Consider the following 22,963-nt stretch of genomic DNA (forward strand, 5'->3'; position numbering starts at 1 on the left):
TTATAGTTTCTGCAGTAAAGCAAAGAATGTTTCGGACATACAAGCAAATCTCGGCCCCTTTTGGTCCTATCGGCAAAATTCTTGAAAATTCTAGTATTATCCAGCTTGCCGCCAAACACAATGGTCGTTGATCCGGCATCTGATCAGCATTAATTGTATATTATTATTTTCATCTAAGATTTCTTATTCGTTCATAAGAAATCTTATGAACGAATAATTCCCTCCTCCAGACAGAGCAGGAGGAGGGAATCTTCGTAGCTTCACTATATGGTCTCTCCAAACGGCTACAATTCTCTACTGTCTCCTCACTTTAGCTGCATCCAATTGCCGACTTATTACTACATGACTAGTTACTCCTCACATAACACTATACTGCTTCTACAGTAAGCACCAGAATTTGGCAAACAGCTCAATTCAGCTACCGTTTGAGCTCCACACAACGCTTGCTCTTCGCTGAACTGACTCAACTAATCGCAGTTGACTCTTTCCACGATTCGATATACGACTACGATTGACTTCGGTTTGAGACTGCTGACCTTTCACAGTTCCTGGAGGTAGGCAGAAAAGGTTCTGGAACAATCAGGCATATCTTGGTTTCTATTGGCTCAATCGCTAAAATTCTGGAAGTTTCCAGGAATACCTATTTTGCCGCCAAAGTCGCCAAGCACTGGGATCACTGCCTCGGCACCCGATCAGCATCCAACAGATCTGATCGTAAAACGGTCTTTCCAGTGATTGAACTAGCCGTGCTGGGAAGTAACTTTACAGATTTGTAACAGTATTAATGACTACCAGCTTTTTTGGTATCCTGAAGGTATAACAATAATGAGCTATTTGAACGTTCCCAGTTATTTTCAGTTAGAAAAAGTAATTTAATTGCCATGATTGTTATTTTATATAACTGATTTCATTTTATAATATTACTATTAAATAGACTAATTTAAGATAAAAATTAGAAAATTAAATAGAATTTAAATTAAATTAAAAGATTATAAATTGACTTAAAGATAATGTCTTTTACAATGGCATTACATTACAAGCAAAATGAGTGTGCATGGATACTCATTTTGCTTCAATTAATTCTTTGAACAAGAAAACTTCTCTAAATGATCATTCAACCATTATAATTATTAATCCACTGGAAGGGAACTAATCCAATAAGATTTCATGGTTAAATAACACTACTATGATATAAAAATATAATTACAAATCAAAAAGTGAAAAAAAAATTAACACTAAGTGTTGTTTCCAAAGTAATTATCTTAAGAATTAATGGATTTAATTAGAGTTATTCACAAACAATGATGATATGATGTATTTGTTCCTGTAAAATCCTTATAATCCATGCCAGAGAACCTTCCTTTTATATAATTTTCACATTAGACTGATAAGCTTCCATAATTGCACTTATAGAAATGAAAGTTTTGGTCAGAAGGACAAATAGTAGTTTGAATTATCTTTGTCCCCACAGATCAAATTTTATGAATATAAACCAAACCTTTGGATGGGAAAATATAAAAAAATAATAAGAGGGGTCAATGGCCAATGTTTTTAATATAGATTTTTAGATTGCAAATAAAAAGCTATAAGAACCCTCTAATAACATCTAGTGAAACTTTGAAGCCGTATGAGTGGTAGAATTTGAGGTTTATTCAATTTCAATGGAATTCATTGTTATCATTACTCTAAACTTGGAGTTTTTATTAAGGAGAATAAAAAAGTATGTGCACTCAAAACAATACCATAAATAAAATAAGAAAGAATAAGTTTTTCCTTAGCATGGGAAGAAAAATGAATTTTGTTTTCTATTGTAATGGATGATTTAAGTGATTATGGATGTTAAATACAAATAAAGAAGTCATTTTCACTACAGGCAAAGTCTTTTAATATCTAAACCACAATACAAAAATATGGCAAACAACAAAAAACAGTAAGAAAATTAGTCAAATATTTAAGTACATGTTTAAAATGAAAAATATCCAGTTATTTTTCAAATTTCAGGAATATTTATGATATTAGTTAACAAAATCATTAAATTATTAATCCTTAATTATCATTAGTCCTATAAACTAAAAAAAAAAAAAAAAAAAAAAAACTTATGAAACTATTACCTTAACTTTACTAATGGGTAAATCTTTGTACCTCAACTTAATACACTCTATAAACATCACTATTTCAGATTTTCATCAAATGCTCAGATGTAGATTTGGAAAAATATCAAATTTTATCGATATATGTTAACTCTTTTTTTTAATCTCAGCTACGTAAATTTACAGAAGTTTGTCCAAAAACCATTAAAGACATTTTTTGAATTGCTTTAAGAATTTTTCTAAACAAGATAGCTGGAAAGGAATAATTTTACTGCAAGTTCCATGATTTTTTTTAAATGCAACACTTTATAAGCAAATATAATTTTTTAAATCAAAATCTAAATAAAAATGGAGATTAAACTGTAAGAACATATTTCAAAAATTTCAAATTAATTCTTTAAATAGCTAATATTATTATATAATCTAGCAATACATAAATTTGGAATATGTTAGCTGTTAAAATAATTTTTAAACGAGATTTGATTTTGCATTAATGCTCAATATTTAGTTAAATCGCATACGAATGCTAAATTAGCATTATTAGAAAGAAAGCTAATTTCATGCAAATGTGATAATAACATGAATAACACAAACCTGAAGTAAGAATGCAGTAATAAGTCTAAAACAATTAAGTTGTACAGATTTGTAATCTTTGTTACAAAGAAATTGAATATCTGTCCAGTATATGAATAAAAACCCTTTATTCTACATCAAAATATGAATACACAGTATTAAAAAATAAATGAAGCACACAAAAACAATAGCATACACGCAGTAAATTGGCAATACACAACTGTAACAGCACAAACAACTTAGAAATAGCATGTTGAAGATTGCTCAACTCAATTGCAGGCTTAATCTATAGACTTTAATGATTTCAGTGGCAAAGACAAACAAGTTTCTAGAACAAGAGCTAGTTGAACTCATGAATCACCAAGATATTTAAAATATGTCGGATCTTTAAAATTTTATTGCCAAATGATCAAAAAGGCTGAGGTCATTGACTTAAGATCTTTTCAGAAGCTCTTAGGACATCTGTAAAACTATCTTCCTTACCAGGATATTTATTGCACAAGGAAGCAATATTACAAATTTGTAACAATACTTATTGAATCATATTTTAAAAACTTTTAAATTAAGGTGAACTTAAAATATAGTTAATAAAATAATATTAATAAAACTTCAACTACACTTGTACTACAAATGTATACTGTGTGTTACATATTGTAATGGCACAATAATAATTCTAACACTCAAACACGATTCACAATTTTTTAGACTAGGACTGCACCTAATATAAAAATAAAACTTTTAAAAACTCTGCTTTCAAGGAAAATTTTAAAATAAAAGGAGAGTGATCGGTTGTTTTTTTAAAGTTACAGCACATGGAAAAAGATTTTGCAATTGATAGAAAGCTTAATAAAGAAACCAGCAGCTTATAGTAGTTGCAAAAAACATATGAAATTCAAATTTTACAATATCTTTCTTAATGGGCAATTAAGATTATTAAATAAGGCAAACTTTGTTTACACAACTAAAAATGAATATGATGAATTATAATTCTTCTTGAAAAGTTGCTATGATCAAGTATTCACAATCCAAGGAATATAAAAATACCATGCATTCCTTACTAAAATTACATCCAAAATTAAAGAAGAAATCTTTTTCATGATTTGCAAGGTTGAAAAATGAAAATATTAAAATCTATAGATAAAAAAAATTAGGAGATATATCATGGTTATCAATGAAGGAAATTGGTAGTGCAGATTTGTTACATAGAATAATTAAGAACTAGATAAAATTAATTACTTTTCTTTATCTATCCGGGTCATTTACATAATTTTCCTATGTAAGAAACAATGATGTCCTGTGAATGTCAAAAGTTCTACTTGATCCAAATGTATGTCATTTTCAAATTTTAAATGATAAACTTTAATCTCATTATTGTAATCTTTCTACAGGTTTGTGTTCATATTCATTTTTCAAAACATGTAAAAATCTCAAAAAAAAAAGAAGAAAAAAAAAAAAAAGAAGTGTGCACAATAATTAAAAAAAAAAAAAAATTATGTCAAGTTGGCCTCAAAAGATCAAATTACAAAAAGTTGATAAAAATTTATTTTCCCAATTAAAAATTAGAAATAGAAAAAAAAAGTTACCTATTGTTCAAGAAAATTATAAAGTATTAAAATAAAATACACCCATTTTTGAAAAAATATTTTTTTTCTTTCAAAATATATTTTTTGCTCGAAACAGGCAGTGGAAGCAGTATAGGGAAGTTTCAATACATTTTTTTCCCCCTTATAAACGCAATTTAAGTAAATAATTTTTAAAAATCTAAAGGAAGTGATAGCGTTGATATTCTAAGAAAAATATTAATAACAAAAATGCGCCTGAAACTGGAAAACCTACTACTTAACTTTGATTAAAAGAGTGTATTTTAATATTATCTATTAGTGACCGATAAACACAAATTTCGCTCCATTAAAAAATAAAGAAATAATATTCTAATTTTTACAATAAATACAATTGGGGTAAAAAATTATTCAGAATGTGATTTGTGCTATATGAAAATATAGACTTACCTTACAGAACTTTTTCTAATTTATTGCCGAGATATGCGAAAAATATATACATGAAACTTGAAAATGTGTAGTAATGCTTGCAAAACTTTCTGGGGATTTAGTTGTTTAGTCACTTCTTCATAAGATTTGTTTCTAAAAATTAAATAATATAACTTTTGGTTTTTAATTTTTTAATAATGAAAAACACTCTAATTTAAAATTCAGTGTGAAAAGTAATGCATAAAAACACCTATTTGAAAAAAGTGGATTTAATGAATGGAATGCAGTTGTCCTCGATTTATTATCCAGATAACTACTCAACTCAGTGAAACTGAAGACGTGCTCAAGGTTGTGTGTGTAGTGGTTTAATTTATGAATATATGAAGTTATTCTTATTTTGTTGTGTTTATTGTGTATATTGAAAATTGTAAATTATTTTTAAGGAATGAAAAAATATAATAAGTGAATAAATGCTATCTTTAAAGGATTTATAATCTTTCGTTTCTTGGTAAGTTCCTTCTTCATATAAATTGTTTTGATTTTTCCATTGTTGATATTTACTCTGTCAGCTGACGTGAATGAGCTATTTGTTTATGAAATAGATACGCGTTGCTACTAACGGAATCTTGATGTAAATTGTAATTGTAATTTTTAAAATATTCGAAGAATATTAGATTTTATAATAATTTATAATAATTAATTTAAGTATTAGTGTAAAATAGAAATTGCATTTTTATATCCGTGGAATAATAAAATAAAATGCCTGATGTAAAAAAAAAAAAAAGAGAAAGCACTTGGTTTCTAAATTTTTATTTTTTTAGTATCTATAAATCATCAATTAGATTTGTATTTTTCTTATTTTGTATGCTGTAAAAGCAGGCCTTTCGTGTCTGCGAAAAGCAGTTAATTAATTTTCATTATGCATTTTTTTTTAAATTTTCGCAATGCAAAATAATTTATGATTTATATGTGTAATAAAATAAATAAATGAAGTCGTATTTTAACCTAACAACTCTCGATAAATTTTGTTAAAATAATTCTTTCGTTTAAATTTCCATTGACTGCGTATTTTTATTTGTTACGGGGAATACTAACATCGTCCAGCATTTCATATTTTAATGAAAGCGAATATATGAAAAATAATTAATTTCTATTGTGAGGCCAAATATTTAAAAATGGCAAGGAATCAAGAATCAAATTTTTTTCTTTCTTATTTCACATATTTGATATGTTACAATAAAGACATGCATTATTTGTTTTAATAAGATTTAATTTGTATTTATTTTATTCTTTGCTTAATAAACATTTTAGATGATTTATTAAGATAACCAAATTGTCAATGAAATTAAAGGCTATGAAGTGCCTCAAGATGAATAGTTAAAATTGAATTTTTTAATAATGAAGCAAGATTCATATAAAATAATTAAAATAATCTTTTCATTTTAACTATGATTCATATATATATTCCATATATATGCATAAGTATTGTAAAATTCATCTTTAGTACATATAGCAAATGAGTGATATAGAAACTGTTAAATTAAGCAATAAATATTTTTGAAATACATATTAAGTGTCAAATATCTTGTCATTAAATTAGACTGGAGATTAAATCTTTTTTATGATTTTTTTTTATCTACTAAATTTTATTCTTGATTTCTCTGAAGAACTTTTATGATTATTTTTTAATGTTTATTATCTTTTTTATTCATTCTTAATTTCTGTATTGTAAATTGAATTGATATTTAAATGTAACATATGTGATATATTTTATTATAGATTATTACATTAAATGTATTATTATTAATATAAATTGTATTATATGATCAAGTTGATGATTTCTAATGTTTTAACAAGCATAATTTTTCAGTTATTTGTATATTTTTTCCATTTGAACTTTTTAAAAAGCAATAAAATATTTTGCTTTTACTTTATTAATTGCTTTATTTTGAAACTAAGAATCTTTTTATGATACTGGATGCTTTGTATAATTTCTTTAAAAAAATATTATTTCATTTTAAAGTAACCAAATCCAATAATAGAGCTATAGGTAGTTTTGATTTTCAGTTATTATTATTTATATTTTGATATTAATCACACTTATGAATTTCATGTTCATTAAAGAACTTAAATTTTCTTATTCATGTTTCATATGTTATCATGAGTTGTGAATAGAAGAAAAACTTTATGAACTTGTTAAATTGTTATTGGTCTAGATTGCATGTAGCTTAAAGTGGAATAATTTGAATTATTTGTTTGAAAATCAAAGTAAATCAGTTGCTTGGAATTTTTGCAGATAAAAGGATTTATGATCTTAATTTTTTTTTCTGTTGCAAGAAACATATTTACTCTAGTCTTTTCCTTTCAAATTAAAAAGTTAAATGTGCTGTAAGTAATATTATTTTTCCTGTAAGTAGGGCTAGAGAAACTTAAAATTTTGATAACATATATATGTGCTCTTATAAATGGAATTGATGGCATTAAATTAATACCATTACCTGCCCATAATGAGCTGAATGACAGTTTTGAACCTTTTGTTTCTTTTGTAATATAAGCTAGAAATGTGTGGAATATTCAGACTTCTGAATAATTTTTTTACATGCGATAAATTTAATTATGGTAATTTAAGTTTAAAAAAATGTCAAGTTGCTGATTTTGTTAAAAAAAAGAGCAATAGCATTTTTCTTATTTATATTTATGTTCTCTGATAATTAGTTTTTCAATCGCATTTTATTAATACTGCCTTAAGATTTTATATAATTAAAAGTTTGCTAAGAATTTAATGACAAATTATTTTCACATTTAGAAATTAATGTTGAATTGCAGTTATAATAAATGTAATGCATGTGAACATGTAAATAAAATATGATTGAAAATTCTCAACATGATTCTTCCACTTTAGTAAATGGAAACTAGCGATTAGGGAGAATGAAAATTATGAGATTTGTGGAGATGTAGCTTTTAAACATTAGAAATCTCAATTTAATATGTTTAATCAAATAAAAGGTTAATTCAATAGCTTTTTTAAAATCATTTTGCAAAAAAAAAAAAAAAAAAAAAAGTTGTATGGAACAGAATGACTGCCACTACAACATATGACTTTGCAAATAAATAAAAATCCTAGAAGAATGGGTAATTTAAACTCTTTGGAATGTGTAAGTGAAGGTATAATTGTAAAATTAATGTAATTGATGCCAAAGTAAATGTTCAGATATATTTCATAGTATCATTTGCTAAATCACAGATGTTCAAAAATGTTTATTTTTACTTTTAATCTATATTGGAAATTCAGCTGCATATTTTTACCTCAATTACGCATATACTTATTTTACTTTTCAATGATATCTCAATAGTTATTTAATTTTGTTTAACCCCTGTTATTTTTGAAGTAGATGTATAAATATAACCTTTCTTTGTCTGTGTGGTTGTTAAAAATAACATATCTGTACTTAATTTGGCAACCATATACTTTAAAATTTGTAATAAACTGATTATTTATTACCTCAAAGTTACTATATTTGATAAATCATGCAGAAATTTTGATTGTTATCAGTCTGATGGAAAAGTGCTTGTTCTCTTATTTGTTGTGGTTTTTCCCTATGGCTTTGGAAATTCAATGATTTAGTTTGAAATTCACAAGTTTTTTTTTATAATATAAATTATCATACAGTTACTTATTTTGTTATAATTTTTAATTATGTGAAATCAAATTTCAAATTTAATAACTTATCATTCTGTAGATAATAAGACCTTGTTAATCTATAAAATGATGATACATATAATTTTTCAGGATACTTTATGAGTAAATATGAATTTCATATTTTAGAATTGAACAGGATAGTTAATTTTAAGTTAAGGGCTAATTGAGTATAATATTATCAATAAAATCTAATATTTTATTGTGAAATGGTATCATATAAGCATACTTTTTTTTTTTTTTTTTCAGTTTGTTACCATGCCCTCCTGTTCTCTTTCTGAAGCTCTTGAAATTCGATATGTGGAAGATATCGATGCCAATCCAATAGAGCCCTGTGAAATATTCCTTGTAGGTAGTTTTCCTGGGAGATCTAGCCCTAGTGGAAGGCTAGTTCTTCCTCGAACACTTACATTAAATTGTTGTAATATTGATAGAGCTGGAGTTTTACGCAAGATTGATGAACTCTGCCATGACGTGGAAGAGCTTGATTTGGCTCAGAATTCCTTAAATGACTTGAATGAGGTAAAATATTTTATCTTTAATCACATGTATTTCATAAAGATTTATGTAAGATTAAAGTCTGATTAGTGTTTGCCATCTTCTCTATCCCCTTTTTAAGTCTTATTTTCTTTTCTAATCAGTTCATTTTATAGGTTCATTTTTTTATATATATAAATTGATTGGAAGAAGGATTTTATAAGCAAATATTTAAAGATTTTTTCTTTTTATTAGCAAACATTGATCAGAACTTCATATAAAATTAGTTCTTAATTTCTCTGGATAATGTATATATTTTTTATAATTGTAGTTTTGTGACACTGTCTTTTACTCTTTTTTGAATACTCTTAAAATTAAATGTGTAAAATAGGTGCAAAACTTCTAGCAGTATTTTAAGTAAATTGAATGTATGACCTATTTTTAAATAAAATGAAAAGAACTATTTAACAAAGATTATTTTGAAAAAGTCAAAGAATTTTTTTTGAAGAAGTCATTGTATTGACAGAATAAAGTTCCTTCTTTATGAAATTATAAGTATTGTACATTTTTTTTTTTTTTTTTCATACCAGTAGAAGGATTTTGTATAATAATTGCATGTTTTATTTCTAATTTCAGATTGATAATATTCTGCAACATATGCCAAATTTATCTTTTTTGAACTTGAGTTACAATGATATGAAAAATGCAGTTGCTGAAAAGTTGACTGAAAGAGATAATTTGCGTAGTCTAGTTCTTAATTGTACCTATATTCCATGGTCTATAGTTTGCAGTTTTCTGGATGCAATGCCAAAGTAAGTAATGTTGGGATGCTCTGAAATTTAATATTATTTATTTTGGGAATATTTGATATGTTATATTTACATTATAGTCACTTGAAGTGTAAACTGTCATAAGTAATTACATTTTGTATGAAACCTTTTTTGATATTCGTTTTCTTGTGTTTTTCAATAATATGTATAATTGAATGAATGATAAATATTTATCCGAAGTATTATTTTAAATGATTATTTTGAACAACTCTCTATAAGATGTATATGTTTAAAAATCTCTGAATTGTAAAGATTTATTTTGAATATTAATATTTAAGCTGAAATTTTCAATATTGATTTATATTTGTTAAGTAATTTACAAGATACCTCACACATAATATTGGAAAAATTCATAAGACATGTATCTGCTAGGAATAAGAATCCAGTTTTGAGGTTAGTTGGAATAGGACAGTAGAAAAAAAAAAAAAAAAAGAGAGAGAGAGAGATTTCTCATTTAGAGAATGTTGTATTGATTGCAAAATGTTAATTATTTATTTTAAATGAGCTCTCAATACAAGATGAACCAAAATAGAATTTTGAAATAATCATGACAAAGAATAAAACTAAAAAAAGATTTGATTTAAATGCTGAAGAACTTGACCGGGAAAAAGTAAGATCATTACAAAACATTAAAAAAAAAATTTGTATTAATTGAAACCCTTATAGTAGTATCTAATAACAAAGTATACAAAAATGATATTGTTATTTAAAGAAATAAATTTATCAAAATATTGTCATTTGGTACAGATTAATTATTTACACTTGCTTTTTTTTTTTTTTTTTTTGCTCTGGAGTAATGCATTGTACAATTTGTTTATTTTCTAAAGGAAATGCTTCTGTATCATTTGATTCATCTATAAACTTGTCTTTTTATCTGTATTAAATGATAAACTGAAATGGAATATTATATTCTGTAATATTATATAATAATATTACAGAAATCTCAATAACATTACATCACATTCTCTTTATGGAAACAACAACAACAGAACTCCCTATCTCCAACAATTGAACCAATTTTTTCTCTTGAAAGTTCGTAACCTCTATATAAGTCATCAATTATTGTTTATCCCCCTCATTGTTTAGACATATAATAAAATAGAAATTTGACAGAGCCGCAGCTTTCACAGTTGGACTGATTTCAGCAATTTTATTTGTCTATTGCTTTTAACACTTTTCATGCATATCCAACAAATCAGAATGCTCCATGTTTATTGTACAAGTATAATTTAAAATAGCATTTTCATTTGGTGTGATAAGATGTTCATTAAGATTGGTTGATATTACTAAATTAATGTTATTAATACAGAGAGAAAATAGTTGGTCACCAAAGATGGCAAATGCATGATTAATTTTAATAGTTACATTATAACTTTTTTGCATGTTGTAGCTCTGTAAGAGCATTGAACTTAAATTTATTTTTATGAAATTTTACAATATTGATGACAATAAGTTATTTAATATTATAATTAAATAACATTTTTGGTTCAAAATTGAGATGAAATCATGTTTATAAGAAATGGGATCTAGGTTAAGGTCATTTTTATAAATGGAAAATTACAGTTTATTAGATATATCAGAATAATTTATTTTCTACGTTATCATCTAAAATAACCTATAAAAGAATGTGTGTAGTTCTATTTGTTTAATTAATTTTGTTTTTTAAGGCATTAATCGGATATTTATTAGACAAGTTTAATATGGTAATGCCAGTATATTTTGTATGATTGATTTCTACTTCTGTTTATTTCTTATAGTCTCCAAGAATTGCATTTAAGCCTCAATGACTACTCTTATGTAGATCTTCCATCAAATAAACAATATAAAAACTTGAAACAGCTATATATATGTGGAAATCAATTATCATCTTGGAATGATGTCATCTTAATTGGAAAGACTTTTCCGAATTTGGAATCACTAATTATGGCCAACACTCAGATTACATCAATTCCAGAGCCATCTACTTGGGAAAACCTGTTTCCACATCTTCAAACAATTAATTTCAATTACATGCTTTTGAGAGATTGGAAAGATATTGACAGACTAAATCATTTTAAAAGAATGGAAGACATCCGATTACAAGGCATTCCTGTATTAGACGTAAGTTTAGTTCTTTTTAGAATGAACAATGTTGCATAGACACTTAAATATAAGATATTTAGACTATTCTTGTAATATCTAGCCACATTTGAAGAATTCATTAATATCTTTGAGATATATTTTGATTTTCCAAATGGTAATGCAAACTTTTTTTACATTCCTGACTCTCTCCTCAAAAGGAAAAGATCTGTGGTCTTGTTTTATTGTGATTAATAAAATAAATTTGCTTACAGAAATGCAAATGTTATAGTAAATTTCACTAAAACATTAGGGACGATTTAGACATTGTTTTTAGATTCAAACATTAAGAGAAAACTGTTTTATAACTAAAAATAACAACAACGACAAAAAAAAAAACTTTAAATTATCAGAATTTAATTTATTTAAATTGAAATATTAAAATTGAATCTGACTATATTTAAATTGAATCTGACTATTTATTTAATTAACTGTCAAGAAAAAATATTGATTATTAATCAAATAAATACACTTAAAAAGTATCTGTAAAAGTACTTTATTGAACATTAATAATTTTTTCTGAGTTAGGATTTTATGAATTTAATTTAAAGGAGTTACATTTTGACAAAATGTTTAATATGTTTGTTCTGAATAAGTGATTTAAAAAATGGAATGATGAAAATTTAATTATTCTTTTCAAATTCAATACATATATTTTTTGTTATTCATCATTCTTTAAATATTTTTGTTTTGAACTTATAAAAGGCTAGAAACATAAATAAAATCATGATAATTTAAAATAAAAATCTAGAAATATTAACATTAAAGAGATTGATCAAAAGTAAAGCATTGTTTTCAATATGTATATTAATAATATTTTAAACATAATTTTGCAGATGCATGGACAAAAAGAATAAACTTTTGGAATAAAATTCAATTTATTTAAACATGGGAAGCAAATTTTATACACAAGAAGAGCAATGATAAAAAGATGCATCTATTTATATTGTGATACAAAAGCAAAGTGAAATCCATTTTGTTCTGAATAATTTTACTATGAAATTCTGAGAGGGATTTCTTTGACATGCGTAGACTTATGAAAGGGAATTTTAGGCATCTTTGAAAGAAATGCATATGTGTTAGGAATTTTTATCCTTTAGCTTATGACATGAGAGATTTGCAAGATGCATTAATTTTTTAGAGTGTTAGAAATGATTAAATTAAGAAGTGAGAAAGCATTTTTTTTTGTTTAAAATTCTATCTTTCTTAATCTGGTGCAGATAAAAGCTATGATCTATTTTTAATTTTGAAGCAGATCATGTTTCTGTGCATGGATGAATAATCTGATGCATTCATTAAAGCTTAATTTTACTTTTTTTTTGATAAACATTTTAAAAAAATTACTTTAGTGTCATGTTAGAGTTTTCTCGGACATATAGAAATTATCTCTAAACAAGATTACAGCTTTCATCAAAATATAAAGCTTTTCATTTTCAACTGTATTAAAAAACTCATTGAAATTGAATTTTCAGAATGACATTTAAATTCTGTACATTTTTTTTGGATTAATATAATTATTTAGAATGTTGTAACTTGTTTAACTCAAGTTATTTGATTATAAATTTCTGTTTGTTATATTATTTCCTTTCAAAATTTACTTAATTTTAATTTATATTTTTATTTCTTTAGTCGTTGAGTGAACTTGAAAGGCGTCAACATCTTATTGCTTATCTTCCTTCAGTGATTAGATTGAATGGTAGTGCCATACTACAAAAAGAAAGGGAAGATGCAGAAAGAGCTTTTATTCGTTATTTTTTGTCTGAAAAAGAGCGACCTAAAAGGTGATAATTTAAAATTTTTTAATAGATTTTTTTAGTGATTTTTTGTAAAATTGAAATTATGAATTAATGAAAGAGAACAGAACTTTAGCATGAAATAAACATAAAGAAAAAGGTGAGTCTGGTTTATAATAGAAAAGCATCATTAAAAACAAAAACAAATTGTGGACTCTGTTATTTGGATCAATTTATTAATCAATGTTTCTTATTTGCATCTATTTTAAATTAAAATGCATTCTTTCAAAGAATATTCTCTCTCTTTTTTTAAATACTTTTTTATATGTCAACATGATTTAAAAATGAATTAAGAATTAAAATTCCTTTTTTTTTTCCTCATTTTCTTTCTTTCCTTTTTTTTTTTTTTTTTTTTTTGCAAAAATAATATCACTTTGTTTATTCCTGCCAATGCTATTCATTTTTCCCCCCATAATGATGCTTTAGTCTATTAATTTGAAATTGAATTAAAATATGTAAAATTGCAAGAATCCAGGGAAAAAAATTTCATAACAATTAAATTGATAATAAAAAGACAGTTTGTTGAATTTCAAAATATAAAAATTTTTTGTTCAATTTTATATGTAGAAATTATTGCAGATAGATGTCAAATATCACTTAATTAATTAAAATTTTTAAAAAGACATATTTCCACTTTTCAGAGTATATTTGTGCCAAATATGATAGCTTTAAGCTTAGCAATCTGGTCTCTAGAATGCCAATAGGCACATAAATACATATTATGGTTTGCTATTTGTTGATGAAGTTTTAAGTTTTCTCTTTTAGTCAATGATAACTTGTTATTTTTACAAAAAAAAACAAAAAAAAAACGCTTTGCTGTTTTTTTTTAATTTTTATTTTATAGATAAAAATGTAGTTTTTGATTCATTTTAGAAAGTGTATAAAATCTTTTTTTAAATGGATAGAACTCATGCTGATTAAAAAAATATTATCTGTACAATTTAAATTTTTTTTACACAATTTTGGAACTATCTTATTATGCAAGCGAATGTAAGAAATAAATAATAACTTAAAAAATTGTCATAAAATATGGTGACAACTTTTTTTTTATGTTTATAATTTTACATTTTCATTCTATGATGTAAAATAAAAAAAAAATAGTCGAGTTACAGTTTTTATTGTATGTGTGTGCAGTGAATTGAATTGTTATTAAATTTTGTATATTCTACATTTTGCTATGGAAATTTCTTATTAATTCCAATTTATATTTAGTTTTTAGTAATTTTTACTACCCTTTCTTCTGATTATGAAACATTACATTGAATTCAAATAACATAACCTTAGATTTAAGGAAATTTTATCAGACTCACAATTGAATATTATTCTAATTGATTATTTATCAAATTTAAATTATTCATTGTATGAATGAAAAAACAATTAACAAGGCTTCTTTTTATTTAGCAACGAAATAAGATACAGATCTTTTCTTTTACATATTTTTCTGTTTTAGATGTTTTTATTCTTCCTTTGTATATATTGCATTGCAAAAAATCGCAAGTTGTTGCAAGTAAAATGCTGTTATTCTGAATTTTCAGTATTAAAACATTAGTATTAATTGAAGTACTTGATCAAATGAAAATCTTTTATGAGGTTCTTTGAGTTAAGAAATTTAAAAAATGACATAAGATTGCATTTATATTACATAGATTGTATAGATTGTGGCTGTAACTAATTTATTTTTTTTTGCTCCAGTAACAATATCAGTAGTAGTGTAGTTTGTAGATTTTAGTACAGTATTCTGTATTCTATTAAAATATGAAACAGACTGTATAGTAATTAAAAATTCATCTCAATGCTTGATTTAATTTTAGATTCTACGAACTTGAAGAAATTCATGGGAAATTGGATCCTTTAGTAGATGTTGATTTATCGCCTAAAAAAACTGCACAAGTATTTGTTCATTTTTGTGAAGAACAATCAACTTTAACTGTGAATCTTCAACAGTCTGTCCAAGAGCTTAAAGCTACACTTAGTGACAAATTTGGACTGCGACCTGCTAAGATGAGACTTTTTTACATAGATCAAGATATGAAAGATGTCTGTGGTCCTGATGAACTAAGATATAACAACAGAAAATTGTATAGCTATCAAATTAGAGATGGAGATGAATTTTTAGTTGACTCCAAATGAGTTCAGCTACTTAATAATGTTGCGATGCTTTTGTGTTTATTAAACTCACTTCCGGTGTTATGTTTTGCTATTTGGTTGCATTAAAATGTTAAGTTTAGATTATATTTAGAAAAGAATGTTTTCTTTGTTTCAGTTATATTGTTTTTGATAACTTCTTTTTGTTATGGGGGAAATTATGCATAACATCATAATTTGTCATCTGTTAGGTTTCATACATAGAAATGGTTTTAAACTTGTGTTTTTTAAATGAAAATGCTTGATTCTTTTATGAACTGTTGCTTTTTTTAAAGTATATTTATTAGTATTTTAAAATCTTCTTGAAAATTAGTTAAAAAAGGTACAAAAGAAATTGGTGCTGATGATTCATATCAAATTTTGGAATTTTAAGTAGTATTTTTATTAGAAATTCATTGTATTCCCCCATTTCTGAAGTTATTTTGATGTGAAATATTTTCTTTAATAAAAATAATTATAACAACTGACATTTCAAAGTAATTGTTTTATGAATGTTGCAGCTTCTCCCTTTTTGTTATTTTTATGTACAGCATTCATTGTACATTTTCAGAAATGACACACTTACGGAAGATTTGGGCTTTCTTATTTTTTCTTTCACTCCTTTTCTTTCATGTTATAGTATTTTTCATTATAAATTATTGCTCTATACAGTTGTGATGACTTATTATTATTGTATGTTTTTATTTTATGTTGTTAAACCTTTTCTATTGTTTTTTTAGCAAATGTGTATAAAATCCTCTTCTATCCTGTTAAGTTAATTGTGCCATTTGCTAGACACAGATTTGGCAGAGTACTGTATAGAATTATGTTTTGCAAGTTGTTTTGTGTCTTAAAGCTGAAAAAAAAATGGAAGTTCATTTGTAAGCTCTTTCAGTCGCACAAGTCTTTCATGGGAATGAAGAATATGCTTTAATACAAGCATATATAATCTTTTTATTCTAAAAATTTCAGAAATGTACTTGTAAATGCTAAAACACATGTTTTATCTTTTTAAAATGTATACGTTTAGTTAATGCATTTTACCTGGTTTTAGTTTAATGTTTGATGGTTTTGAAGTTGAAATATTGTTAGAAATCAGATTATTTCTGTACAAATAAATAAAATAGCATTGTTTTTATTATTTTATTTTAAATGTTAACTTTGGTTTAAATATTTATGATGGAAGTAAAAAATATTTACAATATTATGTATTGTTAATTTTTTCTGAAATTGGCAAGTTAAAAGGGATAAAAGTAAAGTGACTCATCTTGAAAATAACTTTTCTAAATATATATATTTACTGCAGAAATTTTCTTGTTTCATAGAAATAATAATTTAAGAAATTTCTTTGTTAATAAATTTTTATATGCAATACAGCTATTGATAATACATATTAAAATAAAATTATTTCAGTATGTGAAATTATTCATAAAATTAAATTCTGGTAATTATTATATTACATATTATTTTCTGAGCATCATATTGAATATAACTTTAAGAATGAATAAAGCTTAAAACTGTTTTGAAACTTGAACATAATATTATATCATTTTTTTTTACTTGATAATTCTATAATGGATTAATACAAAATTATGTTTATATCTTTAAAAAAAGATAAATGTAATGTGCTTATATTATCTGTTTTGTTTTCCTGAAAAAAACAAACAAACTTTTTTTTATATATTTGATATAAGATTGTGTTTAAGAAAAATTATAATGTCTTTAAGGCTCATTCTTTCTTATAAGATGCAGCTAAAAACTCAATCTTAAAATAACATGATGTTTATATATGAGTATTTATATGAATATTATAAGTTCTATTTATGATGGTGGTAAAATTATTTAGGTTTATTGATTGTTTTAGTTCAATTTCAATGGGAATTCTATATAAAAATCTTAAAATATGTCTAGTCGAAGTATTTTTAAAAAATTTTTTATATAAAGTAATGCATTTTATATCTTAAAAGATTTAGATATTGGTAAATTATTTTTTTCCCGTGATATCTATTGTTTTACATGTTTGATAAGGGATGAAATTTTTATTTCAAATTTGATTAAAATAATAGCAAGTGTATTAGTTATTTTGTAAATATATATGTATTAGATTTCTTATAAATATAGTGATGCTTTTATATTTAACAAGGAAGGAATTGTCATGGTCTAATGAAGTTCTAATGTCACTGTTAATAGGCAATACATTAATGCTATAGCTTGTTATGTTGTGTTTTCTCTTAATAAATTTGTTATAATTTATTTGTTTTTATTTTATTCTGTTTTCAAAAGTCATTTGACTTTTTTAAAAAGTTACTCTTCAGCTGGGCTCATCTTAATATCTTTGTAAATAATTCTTGAAGATAAATACTGAGAACACTAGAAGCTATCAAATCTTTATTATTCAAATTTTTTTTTGTACTGTTGTTATATATTGTCAGTATTTATTGGGATAATTAACATATGCAGGCAAAGTTAAAAGTATTATCTGATATGTTTTGATCACATTATCGTCCTCATTTGTGCTTTGAATTTAAGATGTTATGACATAATTTTTTACTTATAATTTTTCATCATATTTAGCCATTTTGATTATAGATTATGAAAATTCAATAACATTTTTTGTTTGTCATGAAAGAAACCCTAATAAGCATTCTGTTGTAAAAGAACTTGTTCATTGATATAAGGATGGCCTTTCTAATCATGGCTAGATCATTAATTTATAAGCTGTTAGAAATAAGTATATAGATCCAATTGGGAAAAATGATTTAAAAGAATTATGTTATACATGTTTGAATTAATAAATGTGCTATTGAAGAACAAAATAGGATTAGTAAATCTTAATTTTAATATTCTTCTATGGTTATATTAGTCATATTTACTAAATTATTCTTGACACTCTTAATGTTTTAAACAAAAATATCCTTATTTCAATATGAAGCTTCTGATTTCAGTATTTTAGACCAATTAACATTGCATATAATGAACACAAAGTATTGGAACAAAGCGTTAATCTCCATTGAGGCATCCATCAAAATAGTCTAAAAATAGTGATATTCAAAGCTTCATAACTTGGTCAGTTTTGGTAGTAGAAAAATGGAACTTTTTCTTTGCTTAAAATGTTAGTATATTAAAATTATTTTATTATATAATACTGAAAAACTCTATAAAAATTTAAATTTAGTTAACTTTTTTCAGCTGTACATTTATTAACCCAAACTTAATTCAAAACACTTTTTTATTTTATTCAAAATTTTTTTCCAGCTGTTAATATTTACCTTCACCTAGTTGTTTAAAAATTAGCTATTGGTCCTTGAGTAGAATGGATAACTAATATGCTTGTTTATTATAAATATGGTAATTTTAGAACAATTGTAAATTTAAAATGCAAGATATTACTGAAGAGAAAATTGTCTAGAGATATTTTTCAATCTCTAATAAATACCTGAGAATATTTTTTTAAAATAAATTTCATTGTACTATTTCATTAAGTCTGGATTTCTTTTTTTTTAAAAAAAGTCCCTCTCCTTTTTTTTTTTTTTTTTAAAGAAAAGCTTTTAAGAACTGTCTGTTATTGTTACTTTTAACATAGGCTTTCCTGAATATTTTCAATGTAATTTTGTTAGCATCAGATGAAAGAGAACTTTTCATTCTAATAGTTTATTGCTTGCCATTTCCTTTCCTTTTATACTATTAAATCATTTTCTTTTGGATAAATTTCTAATTTACTATGAAAATAAAGTATTTTCTGATATTCCTTCATCTCTTTTCCATTTAAATATTTTTCTGAATGTAATGCCTAATTGATTGCTGTGTGAGAATACTGTAGTTGTTTTTTTAGATGGAAATTTTAACTTTTTGAATGTTGGTGTTATCATCTGACTGATTCCAGATAAAGTTGGAACACAATGGCAGTGGCAAAATTTTATTAAAAAACAGAATGTGTAACATTTTTTTCTCTTTCTCTCTACAGTAATAAAATTACAATTAACAAGGAGTTTCTTAACTGTAACAATATAAACTTAAAAACAACTGAAATGAAGGCAGTCCTTAATACTTTTATGGTTAATATATAAATTGTGGAAATGCGCTGCATCATTTCAAACTATTGAATATTATAAGAAATATAGACTGATACTTTACAGGGAATTCTTTGCTTATTTTACAATTATTTATCTCAACTTTGAATGGGTGTTGTTTTTCAGCCTTCATATCATTTTTTCATACATAAAAACCATTGTTCTAAGGTCATAATGACTTGATTTCAGAAAAAGGTATCTTAGTAATAATAAGATACATTTAAATTGAACAAATTCTTTATGTTTTTAAAAAATTCACTTTTATTTTCAACTGAAGAATTGCAATTGCCTAATAATGGAATAGCATTGATTCCAAAACATGGAAGATCGATTACTTTCTGATTTAATGTGGATATTGTTAACACTTTTGAAGATGAAGACATTTCATTTTAGAGAATATTACAACAGATTCTGTATCAAAGAGCCGTAACATGATTTATATTAATTTAATTCCATTAAAGGACCTAGAGACTTCATGCTTATTTGCACCCATTTTGGAAATTCCTTATGAAACCGATGAAAACACTAAATATCTACTCTATAAAAGGTAAACATATTTTATAAAATTAATAAATGTTTGCATAGTACATTAGAAAAGTCAGCTATGTGACTCTTGAACTTAGTTTCGGCAGGAAGTTGAATATTCAAATTCAGAATTTTCTAACACTCATCACGTCTTATTTACAACAATTTGAGCAATATCAACTCGAAAAGTACGAAATGTTTGAAAATCACGTGCTTGAAAAGTAAAGAAAAAGTAACTTTAAAGTATGTTAACACTAAAAATACCCACGTACGACAATATAAAAGACACACCAACTTTACTTTGCTTATGCTTTAAATTTCATTATCTCTTATGAAATCCTCATCGGTGAACAATACTTTTAAATCTCTCTGGTTTATTCCAGCCACTTGTTTTTCTGCTTAATCCACATTTCATAAAATTTAAAAAAGTAAAATGCTGAAGCAGCGGCGTGGTTCTTCAGAAATTATAAAATATTTCATTCGCGCTCTCCGTTGTCCAGGGTTAAATATTCAACATTTGAATGTAGGAAACTATCAATACAAAGAAGTACACAAGGGTAAGCATGATTTCTAACGACTAGAACCACTTTGATGACCTATGACTATGGCACCTCCTGGATTTGGCATTTGACTTTTCAACCGAGTATAACTTCCTGCTTGCGCCTAAAAAAACGAAACTAAATAAGATACTGATAAGAACTGAAACCAAATTAAAACTGAGTTCTTATCTACACTATACCTACATAATGATTTTTTTTTCTATCTAAAATATCGAAATTACCCATTCTATTTTTTATTACGTGACTTTAAAATTTAATAACAAAATTTTTTTAAATCAACTTCGCTTTTTAATTCATTTACATAATTTTTTATTTATTTTTGCAGTAGTTTTTGCCCCGAAATTTGTTTTTATCTCATTACTAGATTACTATGGAACACTATATTTAAATCATTATGCTCGGGTTTTTAGCTGTTTCTGTTCTATATTATTTTTTATATATAAAAAAAATTAAAATTAAAAAATACCTCATAAAGTTTCCATTTAATTCGGATTATTTTCGTAATTAATTATTTAATATTATTTATTTATAATTTATTTTTATCCAGATCAAGTCTCGTCAAACTTTCTCCATCTCAAAATGAAAGTGGGAATACATTTAAAAGCACGTTATGTTGTCAAATGATGCCAATCGTTATCGTAGCCCTGGAAAAGGTTAGCATTTATTGCATTGTCGTATGTCACTTGTCAAAGATCAACTTTGTGACATGATTTCGACTAAAATAAAATTCCTATTTTTCTTTTCTTACTGAAAATGCTACTCCCCCTTCCCTCCAAAAAAATCATGTTCTTACGTTGCCAGGTTGTCCACCGGGATTTGCCATGTCCCAAGGTGCATCATATGCATCGTCATCATCCGGGACTCCTACTGGGTGCCTCGCGCCCATTGGCGGTGTATACGATGGTGGTCTGGCCGCTGAATCGCAAAATCCTGTGTCCCCTCTTTGCAGTGGAACTCTGGCCTGCATCAAGCGGCAATCCAACGGTTGACAAGCAGCTATTAAAAGAAATACAAAAAAAAAAAATTATAGTTAATTATGATGGACAATTGTATATAGGTCTCCTGTTTTGTCTTTAAAAGTTACAATTACTCAATTTAAAGAGTCGAATAGGACATGTTGGATTAATAGGAACTACTGTTCGTTTTTGATAAAGTCTGTTGAGAAGAAAGGGTTTAAACTTTTTAGAACTACACTCACCGTAGTTTTTGTAATAGAATAACAATAGACCAACAGACCATAATTTGACCAACAGACGTTCCATCCTTCATGTTTACCAAAATCTTATCAAGTTGCCGGATCAATCCAGTTTTGGAATACATCATATATCTTGCACGAGGAAAAAGGGCGTAATGTCAAGACAAACATACAGTGGCATTTACAACAGACCAATTATTGGGTGTAATCGTTGCCTTTCAGCAGTTGCCTCTGTTATCGAAATATATACATTTAAGACAGTGTTTTCAGAACAAACTCAAAGAGTATTCTGATAGGCCTATTACATGCCATCTTCTGGTTTTTCGATCTTTTTGCGCACATGTTTACAGTATTTGGAGTAAAAATCTTTTTTTTTTTTTGAGAAAATGAAATGAACCTGCATCATCAACTAATATCAGATCTTAACCTATTTTATCGATTTTCTTTTGTTTTTGTGCATTGTTTTAAACATATTTTTTTTAAAAAAAAGGCAAGGGGGGGGTCACCCCATATTTTTTTCAGATTTTATATATGATACATAAATAAATAATAGGGGGGGGGGACTTTAAGAATACTCCAGTGCCGTACAAAATATGGTTTATATAATTTTATGGAATGGCGCAATTTTTTTCAATTGATTTCATTTCTCTTTTCAAATGATAATATTTATTAATTTTAAATTTTCCTAATTCAATTATCGGATAATAAAAAACGGTGTTTGAAAATTAAATTTTAGCTGCCTTTTTTTCGAGTGAACCGCGTATGAAAAAAGTTAATTGTCTTTATAAATATCGCTATTTGAATTTTTTACAAGCAGATTTTGAAATGTAGAATGATATTAATTTTAAAAATTTATACTCCTAGATTATTTTAAAAACAAATTATTCATTTCAAGTGAAAATAAATATGTATCTTCCACACGG

General features: G+C 25.6%; 3 protein-coding genes across 7 annotated transcripts in view; 1 reads left to right on the plus strand and 2 right to left on the minus strand.

The window, feature by feature from the left end:
• The window catches only part of LOC129957648 (PAT complex subunit CCDC47-like), a 34,670-nt gene extending 29,859 nt beyond the window's left edge, over positions 1 to 4,811 (minus strand). The window contains exon 1 of one of the 2 annotated variants that reach the window (XM_056070124.1): positions 4,673 to 4,811. The gene's annotated coding sequence lies outside the window, so the exon portion shown is untranslated. The remainder of the gene's footprint in view (positions 1 to 4,672) is intronic. The other variant, XM_056070169.1, reaches the window with a different exon arrangement.
• Positions 4,812 to 4,988: 177 nt separating this feature from the next.
• On the plus strand, positions 4,989 to 17,943 carry LOC129957857 (tubulin-specific chaperone cofactor E-like protein). Its single transcript, XM_056070182.1, has 6 exons — positions 4,989 to 5,159; positions 8,598 to 8,870; positions 9,462 to 9,637; positions 11,413 to 11,755; positions 13,403 to 13,554; positions 15,378 to 17,943. Exons 2-6 carry the CDS (start codon positions 8,607 to 8,609, stop codon positions 15,694 to 15,696), a joined length of 1,254 nt encoding a protein of 417 aa, XP_055926157.1. The 5' UTR covers positions 4,989 to 5,159; positions 8,598 to 8,606; the 3' UTR covers positions 15,697 to 17,943.
• Positions 17,944 to 19,604: 1,661 nt separating this feature from the next.
• The window catches only part of LOC129980462 (cell adhesion molecule DSCAM-like), a 53,415-nt gene continuing 50,056 nt past the window's right edge, over positions 19,605 to 22,963 (minus strand). For all 4 annotated transcript variants that reach the window (XM_056090813.1, XM_056090801.1, XM_056090802.1 and 1 more), the window contains 2 exons: positions 21,639 to 21,841; positions 19,605 to 20,948 (listed from right to left, as the gene is read on the minus strand). In XM_056090813.1, coding sequence (XP_055946788.1) covers positions 20,856 to 20,948; positions 21,639 to 21,841 — 296 coding nt within the window. In that variant the 3' untranslated portion in view covers positions 19,605 to 20,855. The remainder of the gene's footprint in view (positions 20,949 to 21,638; positions 21,842 to 22,963) is intronic.

The sequence above is a fragment of the Argiope bruennichi genome, chromosome 1 (assembly GCF_947563725.1).
Source record: "Argiope bruennichi chromosome 1, qqArgBrue1.1, whole genome shotgun sequence".
Classification (NCBI taxonomy): Eukaryota; Metazoa; Arthropoda; class Arachnida; order Araneae; family Araneidae; genus Argiope; species Argiope bruennichi.